The 22228-nt window shown below is 59.3% G+C and overlaps 2 protein-coding genes across 4 annotated transcripts in view; one reads left to right on the top strand and one right to left on the bottom strand.

Annotated features, from left to right (window-relative positions):
• PTPN23 (protein tyrosine phosphatase non-receptor type 23) overlaps positions 1-5283 on the top strand; it is a 40993-nt gene extending 35710 nt beyond the window's left edge. For both annotated transcript variants that reach the window (XM_068557911.1, XM_068557912.1), the window contains exons 15-25: positions 265-410; positions 721-1032; positions 1113-1267; positions 1369-1520; positions 1608-1787; positions 1885-3619; positions 3696-3880; positions 3974-4078; positions 4154-4292; positions 4380-4493; positions 4574-5283. In XM_068557911.1, coding sequence (XP_068414012.1) covers positions 265-410; positions 721-1032; positions 1113-1267; positions 1369-1520; positions 1608-1787; positions 1885-3619; positions 3696-3880; positions 3974-4078; positions 4154-4292; positions 4380-4493; positions 4574-5053 — 3703 coding nt within the window. In that variant the 3' untranslated portion in view covers positions 5054-5283. The remainder of the gene's footprint in view (positions 1-264; positions 411-720; positions 1033-1112; positions 1268-1368; positions 1521-1607; positions 1788-1884; positions 3620-3695; positions 3881-3973; positions 4079-4153; positions 4293-4379; positions 4494-4573) is intronic.
• A 333-nt stretch (positions 5284-5616) lies between these two features.
• SCAP (SREBF chaperone) overlaps positions 5617-22228 on the bottom strand; it is a 93091-nt gene continuing 76479 nt past the window's right edge. The window contains exons 4-23 of one of the 2 annotated variants that reach the window (XM_068558320.1): positions 19155-19312; positions 18121-18341; positions 17830-17935; positions 16848-17020; positions 16324-16450; positions 14788-14900; positions 13683-13777; positions 12158-12256; positions 11780-11998; positions 10677-11053; positions 9955-10143; positions 9671-9872; positions 9467-9582; positions 8860-9385; positions 8676-8761; positions 7033-7115; positions 6754-6920; positions 6492-6572; positions 6095-6301; positions 5617-6012 (exon numbers count right to left, since the gene is read on the bottom strand). In XM_068558320.1, the coding sequence (XP_068414421.1) occupies positions 5767-6012; positions 6095-6301; positions 6492-6572; positions 6754-6920; positions 7033-7115; positions 8676-8761; positions 8860-9385; positions 9467-9582; positions 9671-9872; positions 9955-10143; positions 10677-11053; positions 11780-11998; positions 12158-12256; positions 13683-13777; positions 14788-14900; positions 16324-16450; positions 16848-17020; positions 17830-17935; positions 18121-18341; positions 19155-19312 (3591 nt within the window). In that variant the 3' untranslated portion in view covers positions 5617-5766. The remainder of the gene's footprint in view (positions 6013-6094; positions 6302-6491; positions 6573-6753; positions 6921-7032; positions 7116-8675; positions 8762-8859; positions 9386-9466; positions 9583-9670; positions 9873-9954; positions 10144-10676; positions 11054-11779; positions 11999-12157; positions 12257-13682; positions 13778-14787; positions 14901-16323; positions 16451-16847; positions 17021-17829; positions 17936-18120; positions 18342-19154; positions 19313-22228) is intronic. The other variant, XM_068558321.1, reaches the window with a different exon arrangement.

Below are 22228 nucleotides of genomic sequence, written 5' to 3'. Positions count from 1 at the left end.
GCACCAGCAGGCCTCCTGGCTGCGCCCTCACTGCCCAGGGTCTTGTATGCTAGATTTGTAAGTTGAGAGTCACGCATTTTGAGAGGAGGATGTCCCATTGTTTCCAGCAGTGCCCTGGGCATGTTCTGTGGTGGCAGTTGGGATGCTGACTTGTCTGTTAGGACCTCAGACCTTGCTTCAGTGGTGGGGGCTTGCCTTGGTGGGCTCCTTGTGTAGCTGAGGGGTTGAGCCAGCACCCACCTGGTCCCGTTGCCCCCCCAACAGCCAGTTCATGGATTCAATGCAGCTGGATCCTGAGACAGTGGACAACCTTGATGCCTACAGCCACATCCCACCCCAGCTCATGGAGAAGTGTGCGGCTCTCAGTGTCCGGCCCGACACTGTCAGGAACCTCGTCCAGTCCATGCAAGGTGAGTGAGGAGGAAAAGCAAGCAGGTGGAGGGCGGGAACGTGGGAGTCATCTGCTGCGGCCTTCTCTGTGTCCCTTGTTGACCGAGGATGGAGGTTTTCACCTCTCCCAGCACCCGTCACAGCACCCACCGCACACTTCAGCGAACCACCGCACCCTGTGCGCCCTCTGTCTGCACTGCTCAGGCAGCACTGGGCTTGCACGCAAGCCTGACTGAGGGGGCAGTTCTGTCTCCTGGGGGATGGGCCAGAGTGGGTGCCTGGTCTGCCTGCCACACGAGCTGACCCCGCCTCCTCTAAACACGCCCCCAGTGCTGTCAGGTGTGTTCACGGATGTGGAGGCCTCCCTGAAGGACATCAGAGACCTGCTGGAGGAGGATGAGCTGCTAGAACAGAAGATGCAGGAGGCAGTGAGCCAGGCAGGGGCCAGCACGGCTGTCTCCAAGGCCGAGCTGGTAGAGGTGAGGCGAGAATGGGCCAAGTACATGGAGGTCCACGAGAAGGCCTCCTTCACCAACAGCGAGCTGCACCGCGCCATGAATCTGCATGTTGGCAACCTGCGCCTGCTCAGTGGTCCTCTGGACCAGGTCCGGGCCGCCCTGCCCACGCCAGCCCTCACCCCAGGTGAGCCCCCTTCCTGTCCCCATGGGGAGAGGCTTGGTGCTGGGGTTTTCTCTGGCCTCACTGACCACTGCCGCTCCCAGAGGACAAGGCGGTGCTACAGAACCTGAAGCGCATCCTGGCCAAGGTGCAGGAGATGCGGGACCAGCGTGTGTCCCTGGAGCAGCAGCTGCGTGAGCTTATCCAGAAGGATGACATCACGGCGTCACTGGTTACCACAGACCATTCAGAGATAAAGGTGGGGCTGGGTGAGCAGTGTGCAGGGGCTGACTCTAGGCTCCACCCTTAGGTGGTGAGGCCCTGAGTGTCTGTCCTCCACCCCCCATCACACTCCCTCAGAAGCTGTTTGAGGAGCAGCTGAAGAAGTATGACCAGCTGAGGGTGTACCTGGAGCAGAACCTGGCCGCCCAGGACAACATTCTCCGGGCACTGACAGAGGCCAACGTGCAGTACGCATCTGTGCGGCGGGTGCTCAGTGAACTGGACCAAAAGTTAGTGTCTGGCCCTGTGCCTCTACCCAGTCCTGCCCAGAGCTGGGCTCCAGTCACTCACCTCCTGCCGGCCCTTCTGCCCGCCAGGTGGAACTCCACGCTGCAGACCCTGGTGGCCTCCTATGAAGCCTACGAGGACCTGATGAAGAAGTCCCAGGAGGGCAAGGACTTCTATGCAGACCTGGAGAGCAAGGTGGCCGCTCTCCTGGAACGGGCACAGTCTACCTGCCAGGCCCGCGAGGCAGCCCGCCAGCAGCTCCTGGACAGGTGAGTGTGGCCCCGGGGCCGGGGTGCGGCTGCACCCCAGACCGAGGTCGGGCTGAGGGGCTGTGTGGCTCCACTTCTTCCCTACCTCGTCCTACAGGGAGCTGAAGAAGAAGCCGCCGCCACGGCCCACAGCCCCAAAGCCGCTGCTGCCCCGCAGGGAGGAGGGCGAGGCAGTGGAGGCAGGGGACCTGCCTGAGGAGCTGCGCAGCCTGCCCCCCGACACCTTCCTGGGGGCGGCTGCCCCACTCCATTTCCCCCCTGGCCCCTTCCCCAGCTCTGCAGGCCCAGGACCCCACTATCTCTCAGGCGCCTTACCGCCTGGTACCTACTCAGGCCCTGCCCAGATGTTGCAGCCCAGGGCCCCCCAGGCCCTAGGGCACCCTGTGGTGGCCCTGGCACCTGGACCTGCTCTCTACACACCCGGGGCCTACACACCAGAGCTGGGCCTCGTGCCGCGATCCTCGCCGCAGCATGGCATGGTGAGCAGTCCCTATGGGGGGGTGGGGCCCACCCCACCGGCTGCAGGCCTGCCCTCAGCCCCACCTCCCCAGTTCTCGGGCGCTGAGTTGGCCGTGGGGATTCGGCCAGCCACCACCACAGTAGATAGCGTCCAGGCCCCCATATCCAGCCACACAGCACCACGGCCAAACCCTGCCCCTGCTCCTCCCCGGCCCCGCTTCCCGGGGCCGCCCCCCCAGCCGCTGCCCGTGCCCTACACATACCCGATGGGGGCCAAGCCACCCCTCGCAGTTCCCCCTGCCCAGCACCACTTTTCTCCTGGGATGCCCACAGGTTTTTCAGCCCCAAGGACTGGGCCCCACCCTCATCCCACACGAGCGGTGTTTGGGCCCCAGCCTCCCCAGCAGCCCCTTCCACTCCAGCATCCGCACCTCTTCCCGCCCCAGGCTCCAGGACTGGTACCCCCACAGACCCCCTATCCCTTTGCCCCTCAGCCTGGTGTCCTGGGGCAGCCACCACCCACCCTGCACACCCAGCTCTACCCAGGCCCTTCTCAGGACCCTCTGCCTCCCCACTCAGGGGCGCTGCCTTTCCCCAGCCCTGGGCCCCCTCAGCCTCCCCATCCCACCCTGGCATATGGTCCTGCCCCTTCACCCAGGCCCCTGGGCCCCCAGGCACCCCCCCTTTCCATTCGAGGCCCTCCGCCTGCCAGCCAGCCCGCCCCCACTCCCCACCTGGTGCCTTCACCTGCCCCGTCACCGGGGCCCGGCCCCGTACCTCCTCGGCCCCCTGCAGCAGAGCCAGCCGTGTGTCTGCGCCGAGGTGCTGCGAGTGCAGATCTGCTCTCCTCCAGCCCTGAGAGTCAGCATGGAGGCGCTCAGCCTCCTGGGGGTGGGCAGCCTCTGCTGCAGCCCACTAAGGTGGATGCGGCTGAGGGCCGGCGGCCACAGGCCCTGCGGCTGATCGAGCAGGACCCCTACGAGCACCCGGAGAGGCTGCAGCAGTTGCAGCAGGAGCTGGAGGCCTTTCGGGGCCAGCTGGGCGATGCAGGGGCTCTGGACGCTGTCTGGCGGGAGCTGCAAGACGCACAGGAGCACGATGCCCGTGGCCGTTCCATCGCCATCGCCCGCTGCTACTCACTGAAGAACCGGCACCAGGACGTCATGCCCTACGACAGCAACCGTGTGGTGCTGCGCTCGGGCAAGGACGACTACATCAACGCCAGCCGCGTGGAGGGGCTCTCACCGTACTGCCCACCTTTGGTGGCCACCCAGGCCCCCCTGCCTGGCACAGCTGCCGACTTCTGGCTCATGGTGCATGAGCAGAAAGTGTCAGTCATTGTCATGCTCGTGTCCGAGGCCGAGATGGAAAAGGTGAGAGGGAGAGGTTGGGTGGGTGCCCAGCAGGGAAACTGGAAAACCAGCCCTAACTGCCCTGATTGTCCTTCAGCAAAAGGTGGCTCGCTACTTCCCTACCGAGAGGGGCCAGCCCATGGTGCACGGTGCCCTGAGCTTGGCCCTGAGCAGTGTCCGCACCACCGAGACCCACGTGGAACGGGTGCTGAGCCTGCAGTTCCGGGACCAGAGCCTCAAGCGCTCGCTCGTGCACCTCCACTTCCCCACGTGGCCGGAGTTGTGCGTCTGCTGCCCTGGGCGGTGGTTGGGGGGCTGGGAGGGTGGTGCAGCCTTGGATCAGGTCTGGCTCAGAGATGCCGCCCCACCCCGCAGAGGCCTGCCGGACAGCCCCAGCAACCTGCTGCACTTCATCCAGGAGGTGCACGCTCATTACTTGCATCAGCGCCCCCTGCACACGCCTGTCGTCGTCCACTGCAGGTAGGTGTGGGTAGCTCCCGAGTGGCCCTCCTCTGGGGGCTCCTGGGCTGGCCTTACAGCCCCTTCCTGCTGCAGCTCCGGGGTGGGCCGCACGGGAGCCTTCGCACTGCTCTACGCGGCTGTGCAGGAGGTGGAGGCTGGAAGTGGGATCCCTGAGCTGCCTCAGCTGGTGCGGCGCATGCGGCAGCAGAGGAAACACATGCTGCAGGAGAAGGTGAGGGCCCGGGCGGGAGCTGGGATGGGCCCTCCATCCTGGGTGACGGGCCCCGCCCGGCTGACCAGGCCCAATGCGCCCCTGCAGCTGCATCTCAGGTTCTGCCATGAGGTGGTGGTGAAACACGTGGAGCAGGTCCTGCAGCGCCACGGCATGCTCCTTCCGTGCAAGCCCTCAGCTGGCGCCAGTGTCACCCAGAAGGTGAGGGAGGGAGCTCCTGGGGGCTGCTAGGACTGACACTGCCTCGTGGACTCCATCTTCACCCACTCTTGTCTCCTCAGAATCACCTTCCTCAGGACTCCCAGGACCTGGTTCTCGGTGGGGATGTGCCCATCAGCTCCATCCAGGCCACTATCGCCAAGCTCAGCATCCGGCCTCCCGGGGGCTTGGATTCCCCAGCTGCCGGCCTGCCAGGCCCTGTAGAGCCCCCAGGCCTCCTGCCACCCAGCCTCCCAGAGTCCACCCAGCTCCCATCCTCCTCCCCACCCCCTCTCTCTTCACCCCTGCCTGAGGCGCCCCCGCCTGAGGAGGAGCAGCCGGTACCTGAGGTCCCCAGCCCGGGGCCCCCCTCCTCCTCGCTGGAGCTGCTGGCCTCCCTAACTCCTGAGGCCTTCTCTCTGGACAGCTCCTTGAGGGGAAAGCAGCGGATGAGCAAGCATAACTTTCTGCAGGCCCATAACGGGCAGGGTCTGCGGGCTGCCCGGCCCACTGACGACCCCCTCAGCCTTCTGGATCCACTCTGGACACTCAACAAGACCTGAACAGGGTTTGCCTGCCTGGTCCTTACACTATGTGACGTCTCCCATGCCAGTCTGCCCCTCTTGAGGTGGGGCCTAGTCTTACTCCCATTCCTGCTGCCTTCAGCCCTGCCTGGCCCAGCCCACAGCTCTATGGGGTAGAGATGCATCATGGGTCTTGGGTCAGGTTCTGCTCCTTTGTGGGACCTGACATTTTCAGCTCTTTGCTGTTGAATAAACAAACCTGTTCTGTGGCCAGTGTTTGCTCAGCGCTGCTCCCCGGGAGGTGGGGGGGGCTGGGCCCCAGCAACACCACCTTCAGTGAGCGTGGATGTGGAGGGGGGGGGGTGTCACCTTGGTTTCCACACCTGTGAAGTGGTTATGCAAGAAGGCCTCTAGAGCTGGCTTGCTAAACTTCCCCAGCCTGTAAACTGTTCCTCTGACTTGTATGGCTTCTGGCAGGAGCTGCTCTGAGCTGAGAACAATCTAACCAAGTGCTGCACTTCAGGCACCGGGAGGGTGTAAATGATGCCAGAGCTCATCCAGGGGAAGACGCAAGTGGCTCACAAAGCCCCTGGCTGATGATGTGATTTTTAAAAAAAAGTTTAATATTACAGTCACAAGGCAGGACAGGACAGTTCAGAGGCAGCTTCCCAAAGATTCAGCTCTTCCCCCAGTCCAGGTCCAGCACATTGCCCCACAGAGCACCCCAGCCAGACGGGCAGGGAGGCCCACCCTCAGTCCAGCTTCTCCAGCACAGAGGGCACGTACACTAGGCTGAGCTCGCTGCCAAAGTTGCAGACAATGGCAGCATTGTCCAGCACCAGGATCTGGCGGGCCGGCTGGGCCTCGCTGTTCTTCCCCAGGTAGACTGTCTGTAACAGGTCCCCGTAGTTTAGGTCCCAAAAGGAAACACAGCCCTGGCCGCCGGTCACCAGCAGGTTGTCTGAGATGACACCCAAGCTTGCACCACAGCCCAGGTCCTGGAGGCAAGGACAGGACAGGCTTGGTGTCTTGAATCCTTCCCTAAAACACCGAGAATCCCGTGGCCCCCAACATGCCTACCTGCTGAATGGAGTAGAGCCTGATGCCTGTGCTGCGGTCCCAGATGCTGATGAGGTCATCTAGGCCACTGCTGATGACGCAGGAGGTGGTACAGGTGAGGGAGGTGACATCCCCACGGTGAGCGAACATGTGGCTGACCCGGCTGCCAGTCAGCACATCCCACAGGCAGATGGCCCCATCTTGTCCTCCACTGGCCAGCACCATGGTCTAAGGGAACAGGCACAGGGGAGCTGGTCACTGTGGTGAAACACCTCTGTCCACAAGGGTGGCTTAGTGCCCTGGTGGGTGGGAGCCCTCACTCTGCTTCACAGAGGCCCTTGGGGACCAGTTCCCAGGAGTTAGAAACAAGGGCCATGGGCCTGGCTTCGTACCCCTGCACCCCACCCATGGCCCTCACCTGGTCAATGTACACAGCCGTGATAGCCCCTGAGTGGCCTTGCAGGGTGAAGAGGCAGCATGAGTCCTCCAGGCGGTACACCTGGGGCAGGAACAGGTATCAGATTCTGGTCTCTCCGGGATTTTCCAAATCACACTTCGGCCAGGAATTCCCTTCCACAGTTCATCCAGGACACCTCCAGCCACTCCCTGGCTGACCCCATGTGCTCCCCACCCCCTGTGCTGGGCCACCCCAGTGCCCAAGAGATGGTGCCAACACTTACTCTCAGTGTGTGGTCCTGGCTCCCAGTCACGAGGCGCCCGGCAGCTGCCTTCAGGGCTGTGATGGGCTTCTGGTGTGCACAGGGCACTGTGTGGGTCAGGTGACAAGCCACTGCATCACTGCTGCTGTACATAGGGGATGTGGGGCAACTACCCCGCCCCGGGGCCCCTGGGGACAACAGGCCAAGTGAGGGATCTCCGAGAAGACACCCTGCAGGCAGCCCCTGTGCTCCACCCACACCCACCAGGTGCAGGCACCAGCCCAGCCCAGGTCCCCTGACCTCGGAACTGCAGTGGGCTGAGGGCTGTGTGAGTCTCCAAGGAGAAGAAATCAAGGGAACCGTTGAGCCGGGCAGCCACAATCCTGGAAGAGAAGAGCGGCTCTCCCTCAGAGCCCCCAGCCTTGGGGCTGAGCACCGCGGGCCCTTGACAGGCCCTTCCTACTGGCTGTGGGAACAGTGGAGCCATGAGGGACCGTGGCCAAGAGGGAAGCACAGGTGCTGGGGACCAGGTTGCAACTCTAATTATTAACCTCTGTGCCTCAGAGTCTTCATCTGTGAAATGGGAACAACTGTAGCCACCTCTCAGCGTGGTCATGAGGAGTAAATGAGCTAGTATGTGTAAAGTGGTACCTGGGGAACATCATGTAAGATTGGAAATTAAAAACGAAAACAAGCAAGGGGGATGGGCAGTCCCCCTCCACGGCCTGGAGCTAAAGGAAAGGCTTCAGGGGAGGAGAAACAGGACCTAAGGTGGGGCTATGTTTTAGAGCCACAGAAGGTGCTGCTGTCTCCATCACAGAAAAGCAGCTTCAACCCAAGCACCACCTGCTCCATTTCCTTTTTCCACAAAGAAATAAGGATTATTCTCCACTGCCCCGATTCCTAGGCACAGGTTGACGGGCAGAGATGGAGACATTTGCCCTGTGGCCCCAAAGCTTTGAAGTGGGTGGGGTTCACAATCTTACTCCAGCAAAGGGCAATGCACATCTTCACCTCTGCCCATAATCTGAAGGATCTATGGCAGAGATGGGGAAGGCACAGAACAGGGGTGGGAGGGAGAGGGAGGAGAGACCATGGAACTCTGAGGGTTGAGCTGAGACATGTGGGCTGTCCCTAAACTTCAAAAAAAAAAAAACAGCAGCAGGGGAGAATTTCCAAGCGTGGAGAGCACAGTGAACTTGGCCAGACTGCAGGGTAGGATGTTAGCTAAATAAGGCCTGAGCAAGAAGCCTGGCAATGGCAGGAATGACAGCGCAGCAGCCAACAGAAACTGAGAGGTAAGAGCAAGGGGTATCCCCACCCCAAGAAAATAAGGCTCCAGCTTTAGCTTAGATGGTGGGACCACGAACGGTCAGGGACCCTGCGAGGAAGAGCCAGCATGGGTCAGGCAGGTGAAGCGTTCAGCAAAGGCACCTGGTCATGGGTGAGGCCCAGGTTTCTCAGCCCAGAGGTGGGAGCTCAAGCCTGAGAAGCTGGGGATCCTCCTCTCCCAGGGAGTGTGTGATCGAGCCCTGGAAACACCCAGCCAACAGCCGTGCTGAGGAGGGAGGCACGGACAGTGTCCAGCATCAAAGGGGAAGAAAAGACGGTTCTTCTGAAAATGCTTTTTTCTGTAACTGAAAACCCAGGAAACCTAGAAAGGTCAGTATTGACAGGCTACCTAGAGCAACTCTGACTTCAGAAGGGTGAGGAGAACTGCTCACTCTCCATGTGCCAGGCCCTATTCTAAGTGCTTCCTACCTGTTAACTCTTTGAGCTGTCCCCCTCCCACTGAGGTGGACTACCTGCTGTTCACAGGTGTGGGGCTTGGCACCGAGTAGGGAAGTCAAGTAACACACCAGTGAAGGGGAAGCAGGGCTCAAACCTCAGAGTGTGCTGGGCTGGGCTGTCTAGGGTTGAGGCAGGCATCCTAGCACTCGCACCTTTTGTCCAGGAAGACGAGGGCCGTGATGCCCGAGGAGACCTCCTCGCTGCTGCAGCGCAGAGTGCCCTCGATGGCGTCCCACACCTGCAGGCCCAGAGGCTGTGAGCACCTGCGAGCTGGGAGGGCCCCACAAACCCCCTGCACAGACGTCCCCTCTGCCCACCTCCAGCCCCTCTGCCCACCTCCAGCCGGCCACTGCTCCGCCCCACCACGATGAGGCTGCCCTGCAGCTCCAGGCTCCAGATGGAGCCATCTGCGCTGGGGGCCCAGGCGAGGGAAGGGGAGCCCTTCTCAGGAGGAAAGCCCCCCTCGTCCTCAGGGGCCTGGGGCAGCGTGGGCCCGGGCGAGGGTGGGCGCAGGGCTGGTGTGTGGACGGAAGCCATTCCCTCCTCCTGGTACAGTCGCTGCACCAGGTGGCTGAAGTCATAGCCTGGGGAGGCCTGAGCACGGCGGCAGCCCGCCCGGTACCGGGGCTCGGGCTGAGCGGGCTCTAGGAGCTGTGGCTGCGCTGAGAAGTTGGTGTCGATCAAGCAGGTGAGGTCCGGCTGGTCCCCGAAGAGGGAAGGTGGTGGAGGGCCCCGGGGACGATGCCGTAGCGGAGGACTGTCCCCAGGCTCCTCTGGACCACCCTTCCCACCGTCTGACAGCCGTTCCCAGCTCTCCTGAGCCTCCAACACGCTGCCAACACCACTGTCCTGGCGCTGCCTGCTGGGGGGCAGGGAGGGTGGGGTGAGGACAGTGGGGCACAGATGCAGGGCAGGGCATGGGTGGGAGGTGGGGGGTACCTACCCCGGGTGTGGGATGCGAGTGAGGCAGTCTCCAGTCTGCGCGTCCCACACACACACGTGGCCTGCCAGGCAACAGCTCACCAGCAGCATCCCGTCACTGGCCAGACACTCGATGTCCTGCGGAAGCACAGCATGGACATGGGCACGGGCGCTGGCGTCTGCGCGGCCCAGGCCTCAGGCGCCCCCAGCTCCCACCCGCGCTCACCATGAGGTGCCCGCGCAGCACCAGGGGCACAATCTCCGTCTCGGGTGGCGCGTAGCCGTAGTCATCGCAGGGGAGCTCCCCACGCCGCCGCCGCCCGGGCCCCGAGCCGGGTTGCCCATAGTTGCGAGGGCAGAGCACACGGTATAGGCAGAGCAGCAGCAGCACGAGGACGATGCCCGAGGCCAAGCCGAGTGCCGCCACCCTACGCCGGGCGGAGCCTGGTGAGGCGTGCCCCATCCCCCCCCCAATCCCTGCCAGCCGCCCCCCTCCCTCGTGGGCCTTACTTGTACAGGGTGATGTCTCTGTGCGCCTGCGCCGTGCCTGGCCCCTTGGGGCCGGCCTCCCAGAGCCCACCCTGCCCAGGCCGCGGCGGGGGCCAGGCACTGCGGCCGTCCTGAGGGTGCCGCCCCTCCAGGGCCTCCCTCGGGTTCAGGCGGAGCGTGACTGGGATGACAGGCAGCAGGCTGATGTACCTGGGGCCAGGCAGCGGGCAGCCTCAGCAGAGATGCCCTCGGAAGGGACCCCCCTCCTGCTGCTGCCCCAGTCCCCCTCTCTGCTCTTCACACGGGACTCAGCTCAAACTGCCAGGCTCCAAGAGCACCCTCTCAGGACAGTCTTCCCAGCATGGGTTGGGGCAGCAGAGGTAACGTCCCTCCCCAGCCCAGCTTTGGCGCCCCAACCTTCCTCTGTCACAGACACCGGCAGCCATCACTGCCATGTCTGTCACCCATTCTGGCTCAGAGTGGGTGGGAGTGAGTGAGGTGGATCTCATTCTGGCCAAGTGGCTGACAGCAACCTATAACTCCCCAGAGCAGGGCCCCGGGCTACTCTTAGGTTGTGCATGCTTGGAGCACTGGCTCCTACTTCACAGCCTTAGGGGTGTTTATTTGAAAGGAAATGCAGAATTCAAACCAGAGGGTCTCCCTCCTGAGGGGAAGGGATGCTCTGGGGACAGTGAGCTGACATCACTAGGTGGGGAGGTGGGACCTGGCACAGCCCAACTCACCTCTTGGCCAGTGTGATGTTGTAGTAGCTGAAGAGCGTTGGCCAGTGGCGGAAGGACAACTTCCTCCAAAGTTCCTCATCCTCAGTCCCCCAGGTTACCTCTGGGGCTGGGCTGTCATGGACGCCCTCAGCCGGAGCCCCAGGCTCGGGCAGCTCCCCTGGCAATGTCTGGTTCTCGGGTAACTTAGAGGCGCCAGGTGGGAAGATGGAGAAGGCGGGGTCCGGGTGGCTGGCAGGCAGCACACCACTAGGCACAGGCATGGAAGCCAGGGCGCCCTCGCCCAGAGGGCTCTGCTCTGTCACCTGGGCAGTGAGGTATGTGCGCAGCCCTGCTGGGTCTGTGTACACCAGGATGCCAATCCAGACAACGGTGCCAGCCTGCAGTGGGGCATCGGGTGCTCAGCAGGACCTCTGGGAGGAATGGGCAGCCCCAACCTGTCCTTCCCTCCTGCCTCTCCAAGTCCTCCCACTATGACTGGGGGCCAACTGCCCCCCAGAGGGACCTAGTTCCTTTTCCATGGTCGGGTTTGGGACTCCTGGCCTGGAAATACAGAGGTGCACCCTTAGGTTTGTTATAGAACTTTCCCATCCCCAACCCCCATCTCAGCTTGGGCCAGAAAGCTGCTACCTTTCCCATGGTCAGCATGGCCAGAGGGACCAGCTGCATGACCTGCTCCAGAGACACCACGGGTCCTAGTCCTCAGAGGGCCTCAGCCTCGCTGCCGTCTCACTTCAACTCCTTAGGAGAGGCCCACTGACCACAGGCCAGCCCTGCTCCTTCTCCCCTCTGCCCAGCCCAGCATTTTCTGATGCCTGCACAGTGAACCCTGACTCGGGCAACCATGGTGGTTCCATCCCAGAGCACCCCGTCCTGGGTCACCCTGGGGAGACGACTCCTCTCCCTGACAACCTTGGCTACCTCTCCAAAGATGGGCTTATCACCCCAGAAACCACCAGGGTCTGGGCAGGAGGGTAGAGTGGGTGGCTTCCCAAAGCTAGGCTTCAAGAGGCCATGAAGGCCTGAGGGGCACCCCCCACCTCCGAGGCAAATGCAAAATGCACGAGGGACTTGAGCGCTGGCCCTCAGGCAGGGGTGGCAGGTACCATGATGAGGCGCTGTGCCAGGCGGGTTCGGGCCAGGAAGTAGACGACACGCAGCCTCTTGGGGAGCCGCAGGTTTCGGAAGGAGGACGGTTGCAGTGTGATGGTGTGGGGTGTGGACGGCCGCACAGCCAGCTGCCGCTCGAAGCGTGCTGGCTGCCCCGCCGGCTTAGCTGGGGGCAGGCAGGCCTCAGGAGGCAGCCGCTTGTTCAGGTCCGCTAGCTGTTGGGGGTGCAGCGGTCAGGGCCCAAAGCTGCTGTCCAGAGGCTGCCCGCACGGGGCTGCTGCCCTGCCCGAGGCCTGCCCCTCTCACCCAGAAATCCCCTGAGCACAGACAGGGATGCAGAGGAGGTGGGTGGGCAGGGCTCAGCCCAGTCGTACCTCCATCCGGCGAATGTCAATGGACAGGACAGTGGTGAAAAACAGCATCTGAAGGAAGAAGTCAGACACCAGGCCCACGACGGCGAAAAGACAGAACTCCTGGAATTAAGCAGATGAGGGGACACCATGACCTCACAGCCCAGCACCTAGAGAACCAGTTCCGTGCCTGCAGGCACCTCGGAATCTGCAGGGCAGTTTCAGGCAAGGCACAGCAGAGAGAAAGAAAAGAGATGCTGGTAGTTCTGAAATCTGGGAGAGGCCAAGGAGGATAATGCAGCAGCTCCCTCCCTCCCCACAAGGGGGCAGCAGAGACACCCCCCCAACCCCCACCCCCACCCCCCCATACACACACCTTTACCCAGAGAAGGCTGATGCCCGAACTTGGAGGTGAGGTGCTTTGACCCAATTTGGAAAGTTCTGAGCCCCACCAGCCTGCTACCCAAAAAGCCCTCCCTGACTGAGCCCCTGGCCCTGCTCACGTGCCATGGACCAACACCTACCTAGAGCCCAGGCCTGGCCTGGTTTGGGGGCTCTCAGAAATATTCCTGGCCAGTGACCACACTGGACCAATGAAAGGAGGGGAAGAGCTCAGGGGGGAATTAATTCTGCCCTGAAACTGAAAAGGGGTGGTCTCTCTGCTCCCCAAGCCCTGTGGATAGATGGAATTTTCTCAGATTTAAGTTTTTCTCCCCTGCCCTTGTTGTGACCTCTGGCACATCACCATGGCTTCTACTCAAATGTGGGGTAAGATGAAGGATGGAGCACACGGTGGCACCGTGGTCACGTCAGCTCTAATGTCCCAAGACTGCCCGCGTCCTGCAGACGCCTTCTGGCGGGGGTGGGAGCCTGGGGCCCCTGTGGTCTCAGCTCATCCCCCAAACCTCAGCAGGCCTGCATGCTGTGGGGGAAGGACGGGGAGGGGATGGCTCTTCACTCCCTTCACACAACTCGTCCCGGAACCGGCAGCAAGAGTCTGGGCTTCTGACTCAGTGTGGGTCCACCCCCACCTCTGCTCACAGCCCCACGGCTGAGCCAGGGCTCTGGGCAATGGCCGGTGGCCCTCCCAGGGTGCGGGCCATGTGTTTAGAGGCTGCAGGGGTGGGTCAGGGCTCGGGCCAGGAAAGGCAGGAAGGGCCCAGTTCAGGGGCCCCACCGTGTTCTGCCTGAGAACTGGGAAACGAGGTCTGACTGGACTGCACAGCGGGCAGCCAGCCTCTGCTGCACCCACCAAGCCCCCTCCTGCCACTTGGCTGAATGAGAGACAGGCAGCGAGGGGCAAGGACAGGGTCAAAGGCAGAGGCTGCCAGGCTAGGAGCTCAATTCCGTGGCCCAGCCTCGGCTCACTGAGTCCTCCTCCTGAACCAGCTATGCCAGGACCACCCTGTGCACGGTGACAGCCATCTTGCCAGCAGAAGGCCCACCTCATAGGTGAAGGTGGCAGTGTAGAGTGGGTGTGCCCCGCACAGCTGGGGAAACAGCAGCTGGCTCCATGCTCACCTAAGCTGCAGCCCTGGAGGGGCCTTACCTGGATGGCAGGCACAAGGGTAAAGTAGCCAATGAGAATGATGCCCAGCTCTGTGGCCATGTTCTTCATGATGGACCAGCTCTCATTGCTTAGGCCTGCAGAGGACGACAACAGGACCATGGGGCCAGCACGTGACCGCTGTCTGCTACGTGTCTGCACACAACCACGTGGGGAGCCTTCTGAGGCAGCCATTCCACCAAAGCGCCCCAACCCTCAGGACCCTGCCAGTGCCCGGGCTCCAAGGTGCTGCTGTCACAGCTGCTGCAGGGAAGGAGGGTTTGGAGGGTCCAGGGGAGAGCTACAACCATCAGAGGAAGGGAGAAGCAGGGTGTGAGTTGAGCAAACCCAAGAGGAGAGCCAAGTGACCCCGAAGCTGGCACATCCAGCCTCATGTGCTGTCCTCGTCGGGTGTGCACGTGGGAAAATGGCTCGAGGGACAGAGGAGGTCGATGTGTTCTACCTCAGCCCCTCCCTGGCCCCCAGGCTATCACACAGTCCCACGTTTAAAGCTCTGAGCGCCTAGTGGACAGCGGCCATTTCCCCTAGTCTCCTCGGAACCCTACATCTAGTGCAGGGCCTGGCCTCTCACAGCAGCTCACAGAGGTTTGCTGAGTGAACGAACGGCCTGCCCCCAGGCCTGCTCCCACAGATAGGGGGTGAGGAGGAGGAGGTGCAAGAGTTCAGACCTCCAGGCTCTTTTCTCGCTTTCGCCAGAACCCCAGCTCCCCAGCTCCTGCCACGGAGGCCACAGGGGGCTTTCCTGACAGCTGTGGAGGCAGCGTCTCTGAGGTGACCAGCTTCAGGGGCCTGGGCCTCACGTGATGGAGTGAGGCAGGAGGAGAAAAGACCAGGTGCCAGCCTGACGAAGGGTCAAACACATGAGCCCCGCAGCAGAGTCTGGTTTGCTTTCTGACTGACACATGAACCAGGACGAAGCACGGCCTGGTGACTCCACGGTTCCTCAGGGCTCATGCTAACAAGCTGCCATGTGACGCTGGAGGCCACGGCAAGGGAGGCTCCTGGGCTCCCCGCTTCCTCAGCCGGAGGAGGTGTAGCCCAGCCCCCCTCCCCTGCCCTGGTGCACCCCGCACTCCCCACCTATTACCTTGGGCGATGCGCAGCTTCACCTCGAGGTCCACTGGGGTGGAGACCACTGACTTGGTGAGCACCAACACGTTCTCGAGCCCAATGACCACCACAAGGTAGGGGAAAATCTCACTGGGGACAGAGAGGGAGAGGGTGAGCAGAGCGCTGAGGGCCCCCGACACACAGCTGGTGCTCAACGGGTTTGGGTCCCGGGGGGCTGTGCGGTTGGCACCCTATAGTGGGGGCTGCTGAGCGACTCGCACAGCACAAGACTGACCCCCGTCCCAGGAGGGCCTCTGTCTGCACGGCTCTCAGCTTTCAGGCAGGCTTCGAAGCCTTGCGGGGAGAGAGTGACCACCCCCATCTCCATCCATCCAGCACGGCAGAGAGAGGCCCCTGGGCTGCCCAGCTGCCAGAGCATAGCTCTCCGGGGCCTTCCCACACCAGACTCCCACATCGGCCAGAGGAAACCACCCCAGCCAAGCCATCAGGACTAAATGGAAGGGGGATGAGACCAGCCTAAAGCCCTACTCGCCTCTGTGGAGAAGCTGTGTTCGGAGACGAGCAATTGTTTCTAAAGAAAATTCTCCTAGCTGAGACCAGAGGCTCCCACTACCAGTAACGGTCTATGACGGAAGTCTAGGCACAAAGAACACCAGCTGAGGCAAACCTCACTGGGGTCTCCACTGTAGAGCAGTGGAAGTGGGGGGCTCTGAGGGCAGAGCAGACAGCTCTGGTGGGAGGGGGTGTTGAGCACCATCACCTTTAGGAAAGGAAGCAGTTCTGCGAGCAAGGAAGGTAACAGAAAACACAAAATCGCTGTTCCTGAGACCAGTCTGACAAGCCAAGGCAGGGCACAGGCCGACTGGCAGTACTCGCTAACGGAAAGGCGGGTGGGGCCCAGCAGAGCTGAGGAGACTGAAGCCCGAGGACACACCCAGGGAAGGATTTTCAGACCACGTTTCAGAGAGAAATGGCAGGGAAAGCAAACCGTAGAAAGGTGACAAATTAGAATGTGTTTATGTCCTATGTCTTTTAAAAAGCTTACTCTAACGTCACCTATTTTATTAGGCATTTAAATGTTTTAATAGTAAGAAAGGAAGAAATGTACCTTCTCTGTCACACCCATCTATGGCTTAAGCCATCAAGAAGCAATTTGCACGTGTATACATAATATACAAATACACACATACATATCCATATACCCTACACACACACCATACCCATATATATATATGCATAAACACACATATATGCATATATAAATACCGACCCCATATACACACACAGAAATATACACATGAACGTACATACATACACATAACTATATATGTATTATATGTAAATATAGATATACTTTGTATATACATATGTATGAACACAAACCAGGTAACTTAAAGAGGAAAAAAATGTACCTCTTAAATGTCAAAATAACCATGTGAGAATATGGGGTAATAGCAAGCGTCCAGTGCAGGGCAGGCCAAGTGCCCAGAGGTGCAAGGTCCTCCGGTTGCGGTCCCACCCTGCCACCCAGTGGAGCCTGCTCGGGACCTACCCGCCGTTGAGGGTGGGCGTCAGGCCGAAGAGTGTGCAGAGCCCCACCGACATGAGCAGCGAGCTAAGCACTGTGACCACGGCGGCCAGAGCCAGCCCCCACTTGGACTTGACCATGTCGATCTTGCCTGGAGGGCAGAGAGGGCACATCAGGATAGCATCTCCCCAGAGCGTGGCATACACAGGCCCTTCTAAACTGAGCTCCTAGGAGGGGAGTGTGCCCTGACAGTTGAGGAAGGGAAGGCCCCGGTTTGACCAAAGAAGGTGTACACTTCCCAGTCTCAGGGGCGTAGTGTGTCCTTTGGGAACCCTTACCCAAGAAGGGACTTTTCTTGAGAAGTAAGAGGAGCCCTGGACCCACCCGAGCCCCTGAGACTCTGTGGGGGTGGTGAAGCCCCAGCTTTTGTAACCACCAGGCACGTTCTACATCTCTGCCTGGGCCACCTGCACAGGCAGGGAAGGGGGTGATCTGGAAATGCCCATACTAGCTCAGAGAAAGCACCAGCCTCCTTGCCGTGGACCTACGTGTGGAGAAGTAGATGTAGGCAAACAAGATGATGTAGGTGGTCACAAGGGGGATGAGCTCAGCGATGCCAATCTCCTCCTTGAAGTGCACGTGGACCAGGCTCTCTGCCCGAAGGCTGCAGTTGGGGCTGGGGTGCAGGAGCATCAGGCGGGCCCGCAGGCTGCCCAGAAACCTGGTCATGGAGTGGGGTGGGGTAGATGGACTGTACCTCTTGGTCCAGGGGACAAAGACAATCCCTGGAAGGAAGGTCCGTTGGGGCTTCCCTCCTCCCCCTGTGTTGGAGGGAGCTTCTTTGTGGTGTCTAACCTTCCCTCCAGTCTCCAGGGTGGGGTGGTGGGGGGTTGGAAGAATTTAAAAGTTGGCAAAGGTGTCTCAGGACCTCCCCCTCAGCACCCCATTCCCAACCTATCACCCCACTCCAACTGCCAAAGGCCCAGAACAGCCAATCAGCGGCATCCTATGGGCCCCTGCTGGGAGCTATCTGCAGCAGTCTGCTGGGAAGGTTCTGAGGTCACATGGGGCTCAGTAGTAACCAGCTGGGGACCCCTGCCCTAGGCTCAAGAGAGACCACTGGAGGCACCAGGACAGTGAATTTGCCAGCCCTGCCTTCAACCCTTATTCTTTTTTTTTGGCCATGCAGTGCAGAATGCAGGATCTTAGTTCCCCAACCAGGAATCAAACCCACGCCACCCCCGCCCCTGGAATTGGGAGTGTGGAGTCTTAACCACTGGACCGCCAGGGAAGTCCCAGCGTCCCTTATTCTTTTTTTTTTTTCTATCGCCCCTTATTCTTAACCAGCTGTCAGGTCAAGTGTCAGCAGACAGCACCCTTCAGCCTAAGGGATATAAACATTTCTACAGGAGGCCTGAGAACTCCAAGTTCCCAGGGGCCATTCTGGACACTCTAACCAGAACAAGGACTAGTCAAAGCCTCCTGTCATTCCACAGCCCCGTCAGGAGCCCTGAGCGCTGATGGCCTTACTTGGCATCATAGTGCTGGAAGACCAGGGTGATGGTATACGAGACCAGCCTCTTCCTGGTGTAAAGGCTCACTCCGCTGTACTTTCCAGGGACACCGAACAGCAAATCTGCAGACAGAACGCAGCAGGTGCTGACAAAGGAATGGCAGCTACTGTAGAGACACCAGGACCCCTCTCCACCCCCGTCTTTGGAAACCAGGGGTAACCCCTGATCTGCTAGAGCAGCCATCAAAGAGGACATGGTGACCAACAGGCCCTCTGGCGGGTTCTCAAGGAACCTGCCCTGGGGGTACCTTTGAGCGTGGCTGAGGTCTGCAGGGTTTTAGGTTCGTGCTGATGGATGGTTCCGATGATGTCAGGATCAGCATGGAAGTGTTCCCGGTCATTCTGCCAGAAGTTCCCAGGGGACAGCAGCAGGCATCCATGCTCGGGGAGGAGGTTCCGGAGCTTCCTGAGGCCTGGCAGCAGGTCGGTCACCTGCAGGCATACCTCCTCCAGGCTCCTGGTCCCGGAGCTGTGCGGGAGACAGGACAAGGCACCTGCTGTGTCTGCCAGCACAGGATAGGCCCACTGCACTTACGAGGTCTCCTCCGTCATCAGGCTCCCAGATGCCTGGTATCTCAAAGAGCCTGAGGACTAGGGCAGCAGGGGAAGTTCTTCCAGGTGGTCAACAACCAAACCATGTGGCTGTCTCACCTTCAAGGTGCATGTGGACCCCAAAAGCCCATCACCTCCGAGGAGAAGCAAGATCTGGGAGTGTGCACAGCCCCACTCACTAGAATACCTTGGCCAGTTCAGCAGGCAGAGGGGATAGGGTGAAAATCAAGGGCTTTGTCTCGTTCACCAAAATGCCTGTCAAAGCCCTCAGCTAACTAAAACCCAGCAGTGAGGCAGCTTACAAACACAGCACACTCCAGAGAATCACTGGTGGGCTGGGATTTCAGAAGTGTACCCCCAGGGACAGCTTGCTTCTTGTCAGCATGGCCACCACCATTAGATTCACATCTCACAACCCCTAGGCAGTGAGCCCTCTGGCTCACGAGTCAAACAGACCTCAGCTTGTCACAGGGTTGGCCCAGTGGATACCTAGTCTGAGACCTGGCGACGAAGCTCAGGGCTCTACCTGTGCCATCTGCACAGGTCCAAGGGGAACACAGCCACAGTGGACCCACAAGCGTGCTGAGAAAGGCAAAGCGAGCCCACCCACCTCTTTCTCACTTGTTCACCTTCCACAGAGCTGGCTGGCTCAACGGACTTACACTGAGGGCTGTACCCTCCCTTCAGTACAGAGCTGGATCAGGGAGGCTGCGGTCCCAGAGAGGCATACCTGTCTCTCAGCACATGGTTCCGTATCTCCTCCACCAGCTGGAATGCCCGGGACAGAGGTGAGCGGAACACATCTACTGCCAGGAGGTTCTTGTGCCAGGGAGATACTGACGACTTCACAAATATCTGCTGGATATAAGCCACTGGGGCACCCACGTACTGCAGAAGAAATGGGGGAGGGTTAGAAAGGTCAGCTCAGCACAAAGGGAGAAACATGGCCCGTACTCAGGAAGGATTTACTGAGCACCTACTATGGGCAAAGCAATGTGGGGCCAACAGGACAGGCCTTCAAAAATGAATCTGTCCAAAGGGACTTCTTACCACTTAATGGACCACTTTCCTACACATTTTCCAATAGAATAGGGGTTGCCAAACTATGGCCACAGGCCATAAATTGAGCCTGGCACCTGTTTTTCTAAATAAAGTTTTCCTGGAACACAGCCATACCCACCCCATTCTGCACTGTTCTGCTTTCATGCAACAATGAGAGGTGAGTGTTCACGACAGATGGCATGACCCACAAAACCTAAACAAAACCTGTACTATCTAGCCCTTGATGCAAAATGCCTGCTGACCCTGCAATAGGCCATAAGCTCCCCAAAGGGTGTAGCCTATCTTGCCGATCCTGGTTTGGCCACTTGCAGGTCACTGGTTTTTGAAGCTCAATAGACCCAGTTCTAAATCTCTACTCTCCAACTGTATGGCCTTGCAAATGTTTTTGACTTCTCTGGATTTCAATTTCCTCAGTGAAAGGGAGATAATGACATTCACCCTGCAGCATCACTACGATTTGCACACAAGCACACGCACGCACACACACACACACATAAACAGCGCATGCAGAGACTTAAGTGCCGATGGAAACACTAGCAATAACAGGTGTGGCACATCGTCTCACTGACCCCCAAAACAGTCCTATGAGAAGCAAAGTGACTCTCTAGGGTTTCAGGACTCAAGAAGGATGGTATGAGGATTCAAACCCAGGTCTCCTCGTTGAACACCACACTTTTCTCACTAGAACCTGCCATCTATCCTTAAAGAGCTAATATGCACTTAAGTGACAAAAGTGACACACATGTAATAGGCAAGGAATGACTTCCAGTGACGGATGTGTCAAGGAGCACCCCCAAAACAAGGTACTGGACTAGCTGCAGCAGAGTTATGGCCCGAGAGGAGCTGACTGGAGGCACGAGGTGGGGAAGGGCTGGTGGAAGAGGGGCAGCGAGGGCCTCTGAGGAGCAGCCTGGACAGCACAGAGGAGTCCTGGCGGGTAATAATGGAAATCACAGCAAAAATGAGAGGTGGCCAGGATGACACCTGACTGAGCCATCTGGATTTTAACCAGTGGACAAACAAAAGCCCCTGACTACCTCTGAGAGGGAGGGGCAACCTGACAAAGCAGTGCTCTGGAGACCCCCCTAAAGTTAGGCTGTCATCCACCCAGAGACAGGGATGGTCTGCCCACAGGCGTGAGGCACTGTGCAGAGCAGGCTGGAGGGAGCCGGGCCTGGCCGAGGGATGAGGGGACTGTCCTGATGCCTGTGCCGCAATCAGGAACTCTGAAGGGCAGGTGTGTAGATGAAAGGAAGGCCATCTAGCCACTCAGTGATGCCGTACTCCAGGCTATGGCACAAGCAAGGGTTAAGATGCTGATCACACACAGCAAGTTAATATCTCCTGGGCCCCTGAGCCCCTGGGCGCAAAGGAACAACCCCAGGTATCCATCTGAGCCTTTGTGAAGTGTGTATTTATGAAAGGCTCTGGGGACAGAAGTCCTCACCCACTTAGTCTTCTGCAGCAGACTCAGCCCACTAGAAGCTGCCAGGAGGTAGTGAGGTACCCAGACAGAACTGACTGCCACAGGTCCTGACCCAATCAGCAGCTCATCGACTCAACACACCACACAGGCCTGAGTGTGGCAGGAGCTGCCCAGAGACCCACAGCTCTACAAGGAGAGTGATACCCGGGGGATCATCCTCAAACTCTGTGAAGGACACAGCACATCACCCAGGTAGAGCTGGCACTGTGGAGCCTCCAGATCCAGGTCTGTTCCCACTGGGCACAAGGCTGTGACTCCGCACATACCATCTCCTGTGCCCACGGCCCTCTTCACACACTCCACCCCCACCCTTAGGCCCACTGAGCCTGTGCAACTGAACCTTTGGTTTCCAGGCAGGACAGCTCCTTGGCCCTCCAGTCCAAATCCAGCCCCCTTCCCACCCAGGACGATCCAGGCCACCATTTCAACAAAGTAACAATGAACATACTTCAGAACCAGAGCTCTCGTTCTGGGCTCTAGGGATGGCTCCAGGAGTTCTATAAGCACCCTGCTTAACTCATATTTCTTCTCAAAAGTGTATCTATTATTATCACTGTCATCATTTTTAGGGGAGAGGATCCATGGTTTTCATCAGATTTTCATAAGAATATGTAACCCTTATGCCCCAGACACCTCTTTTTCCTTTGACCTTCCACCAGCCCTGGGTAAAATCCACTGCTCATTGTTTTCACTCCTCAGCTGGTAAGCCTTACCAGACAAAAACCACGCAGAAGAGAGCCTATGGCACAGCCACGCTCTCCGGCCTTGGCTGGGCCTCCCTCTGCTGGCCGGCTCTTATTCACCTCCCCGATTTCCAAATGAACTTTCCAAGTAGCTATTCCACATCTGTCCAGCTCTTTCAAGATCTTGGGACAGTCATTTAATATGACTGTATCAAACTCCCTCTTCTGGGCATCAGAATTCTCTTATGGTGGTTTATTTACAGGCATGAGCCTAACTCTTGTCATTCACTATCTTAGTTTGGGTTCCCCCAGCAGCAGGCCCTTAGACAAGTAGTTTCCTTGGGAGGTGGAGGAAACACAGGGAGGGGAGTAGGGACAGGAGCAGGGAAGGGAAGGCAGCCCACAAAGGGTGTGCTACTGAGCAAGCACCCTCTGTGGATAACTGGATTTAGCTGAGTTATCCGACATAAAGGAAGACAGCTGAGGTTACATACCAACTCCTACAGTTATTGGTTGAGGGCTGCTCCTAGGGGGTGTGAATTCTCTAGCACCTCAGGCCTTCTGTACCAGAGA

The sequence above is a fragment of the Eschrichtius robustus genome, chromosome 12 (assembly GCF_028021215.1).
Source record: "Eschrichtius robustus isolate mEscRob2 chromosome 12, mEscRob2.pri, whole genome shotgun sequence".
NCBI lineage: Eukaryota > Metazoa > Chordata > Mammalia > Artiodactyla > Eschrichtiidae > Eschrichtius > Eschrichtius robustus.
This window is presented reverse-complemented; position numbering and strand designations above follow the sequence as displayed.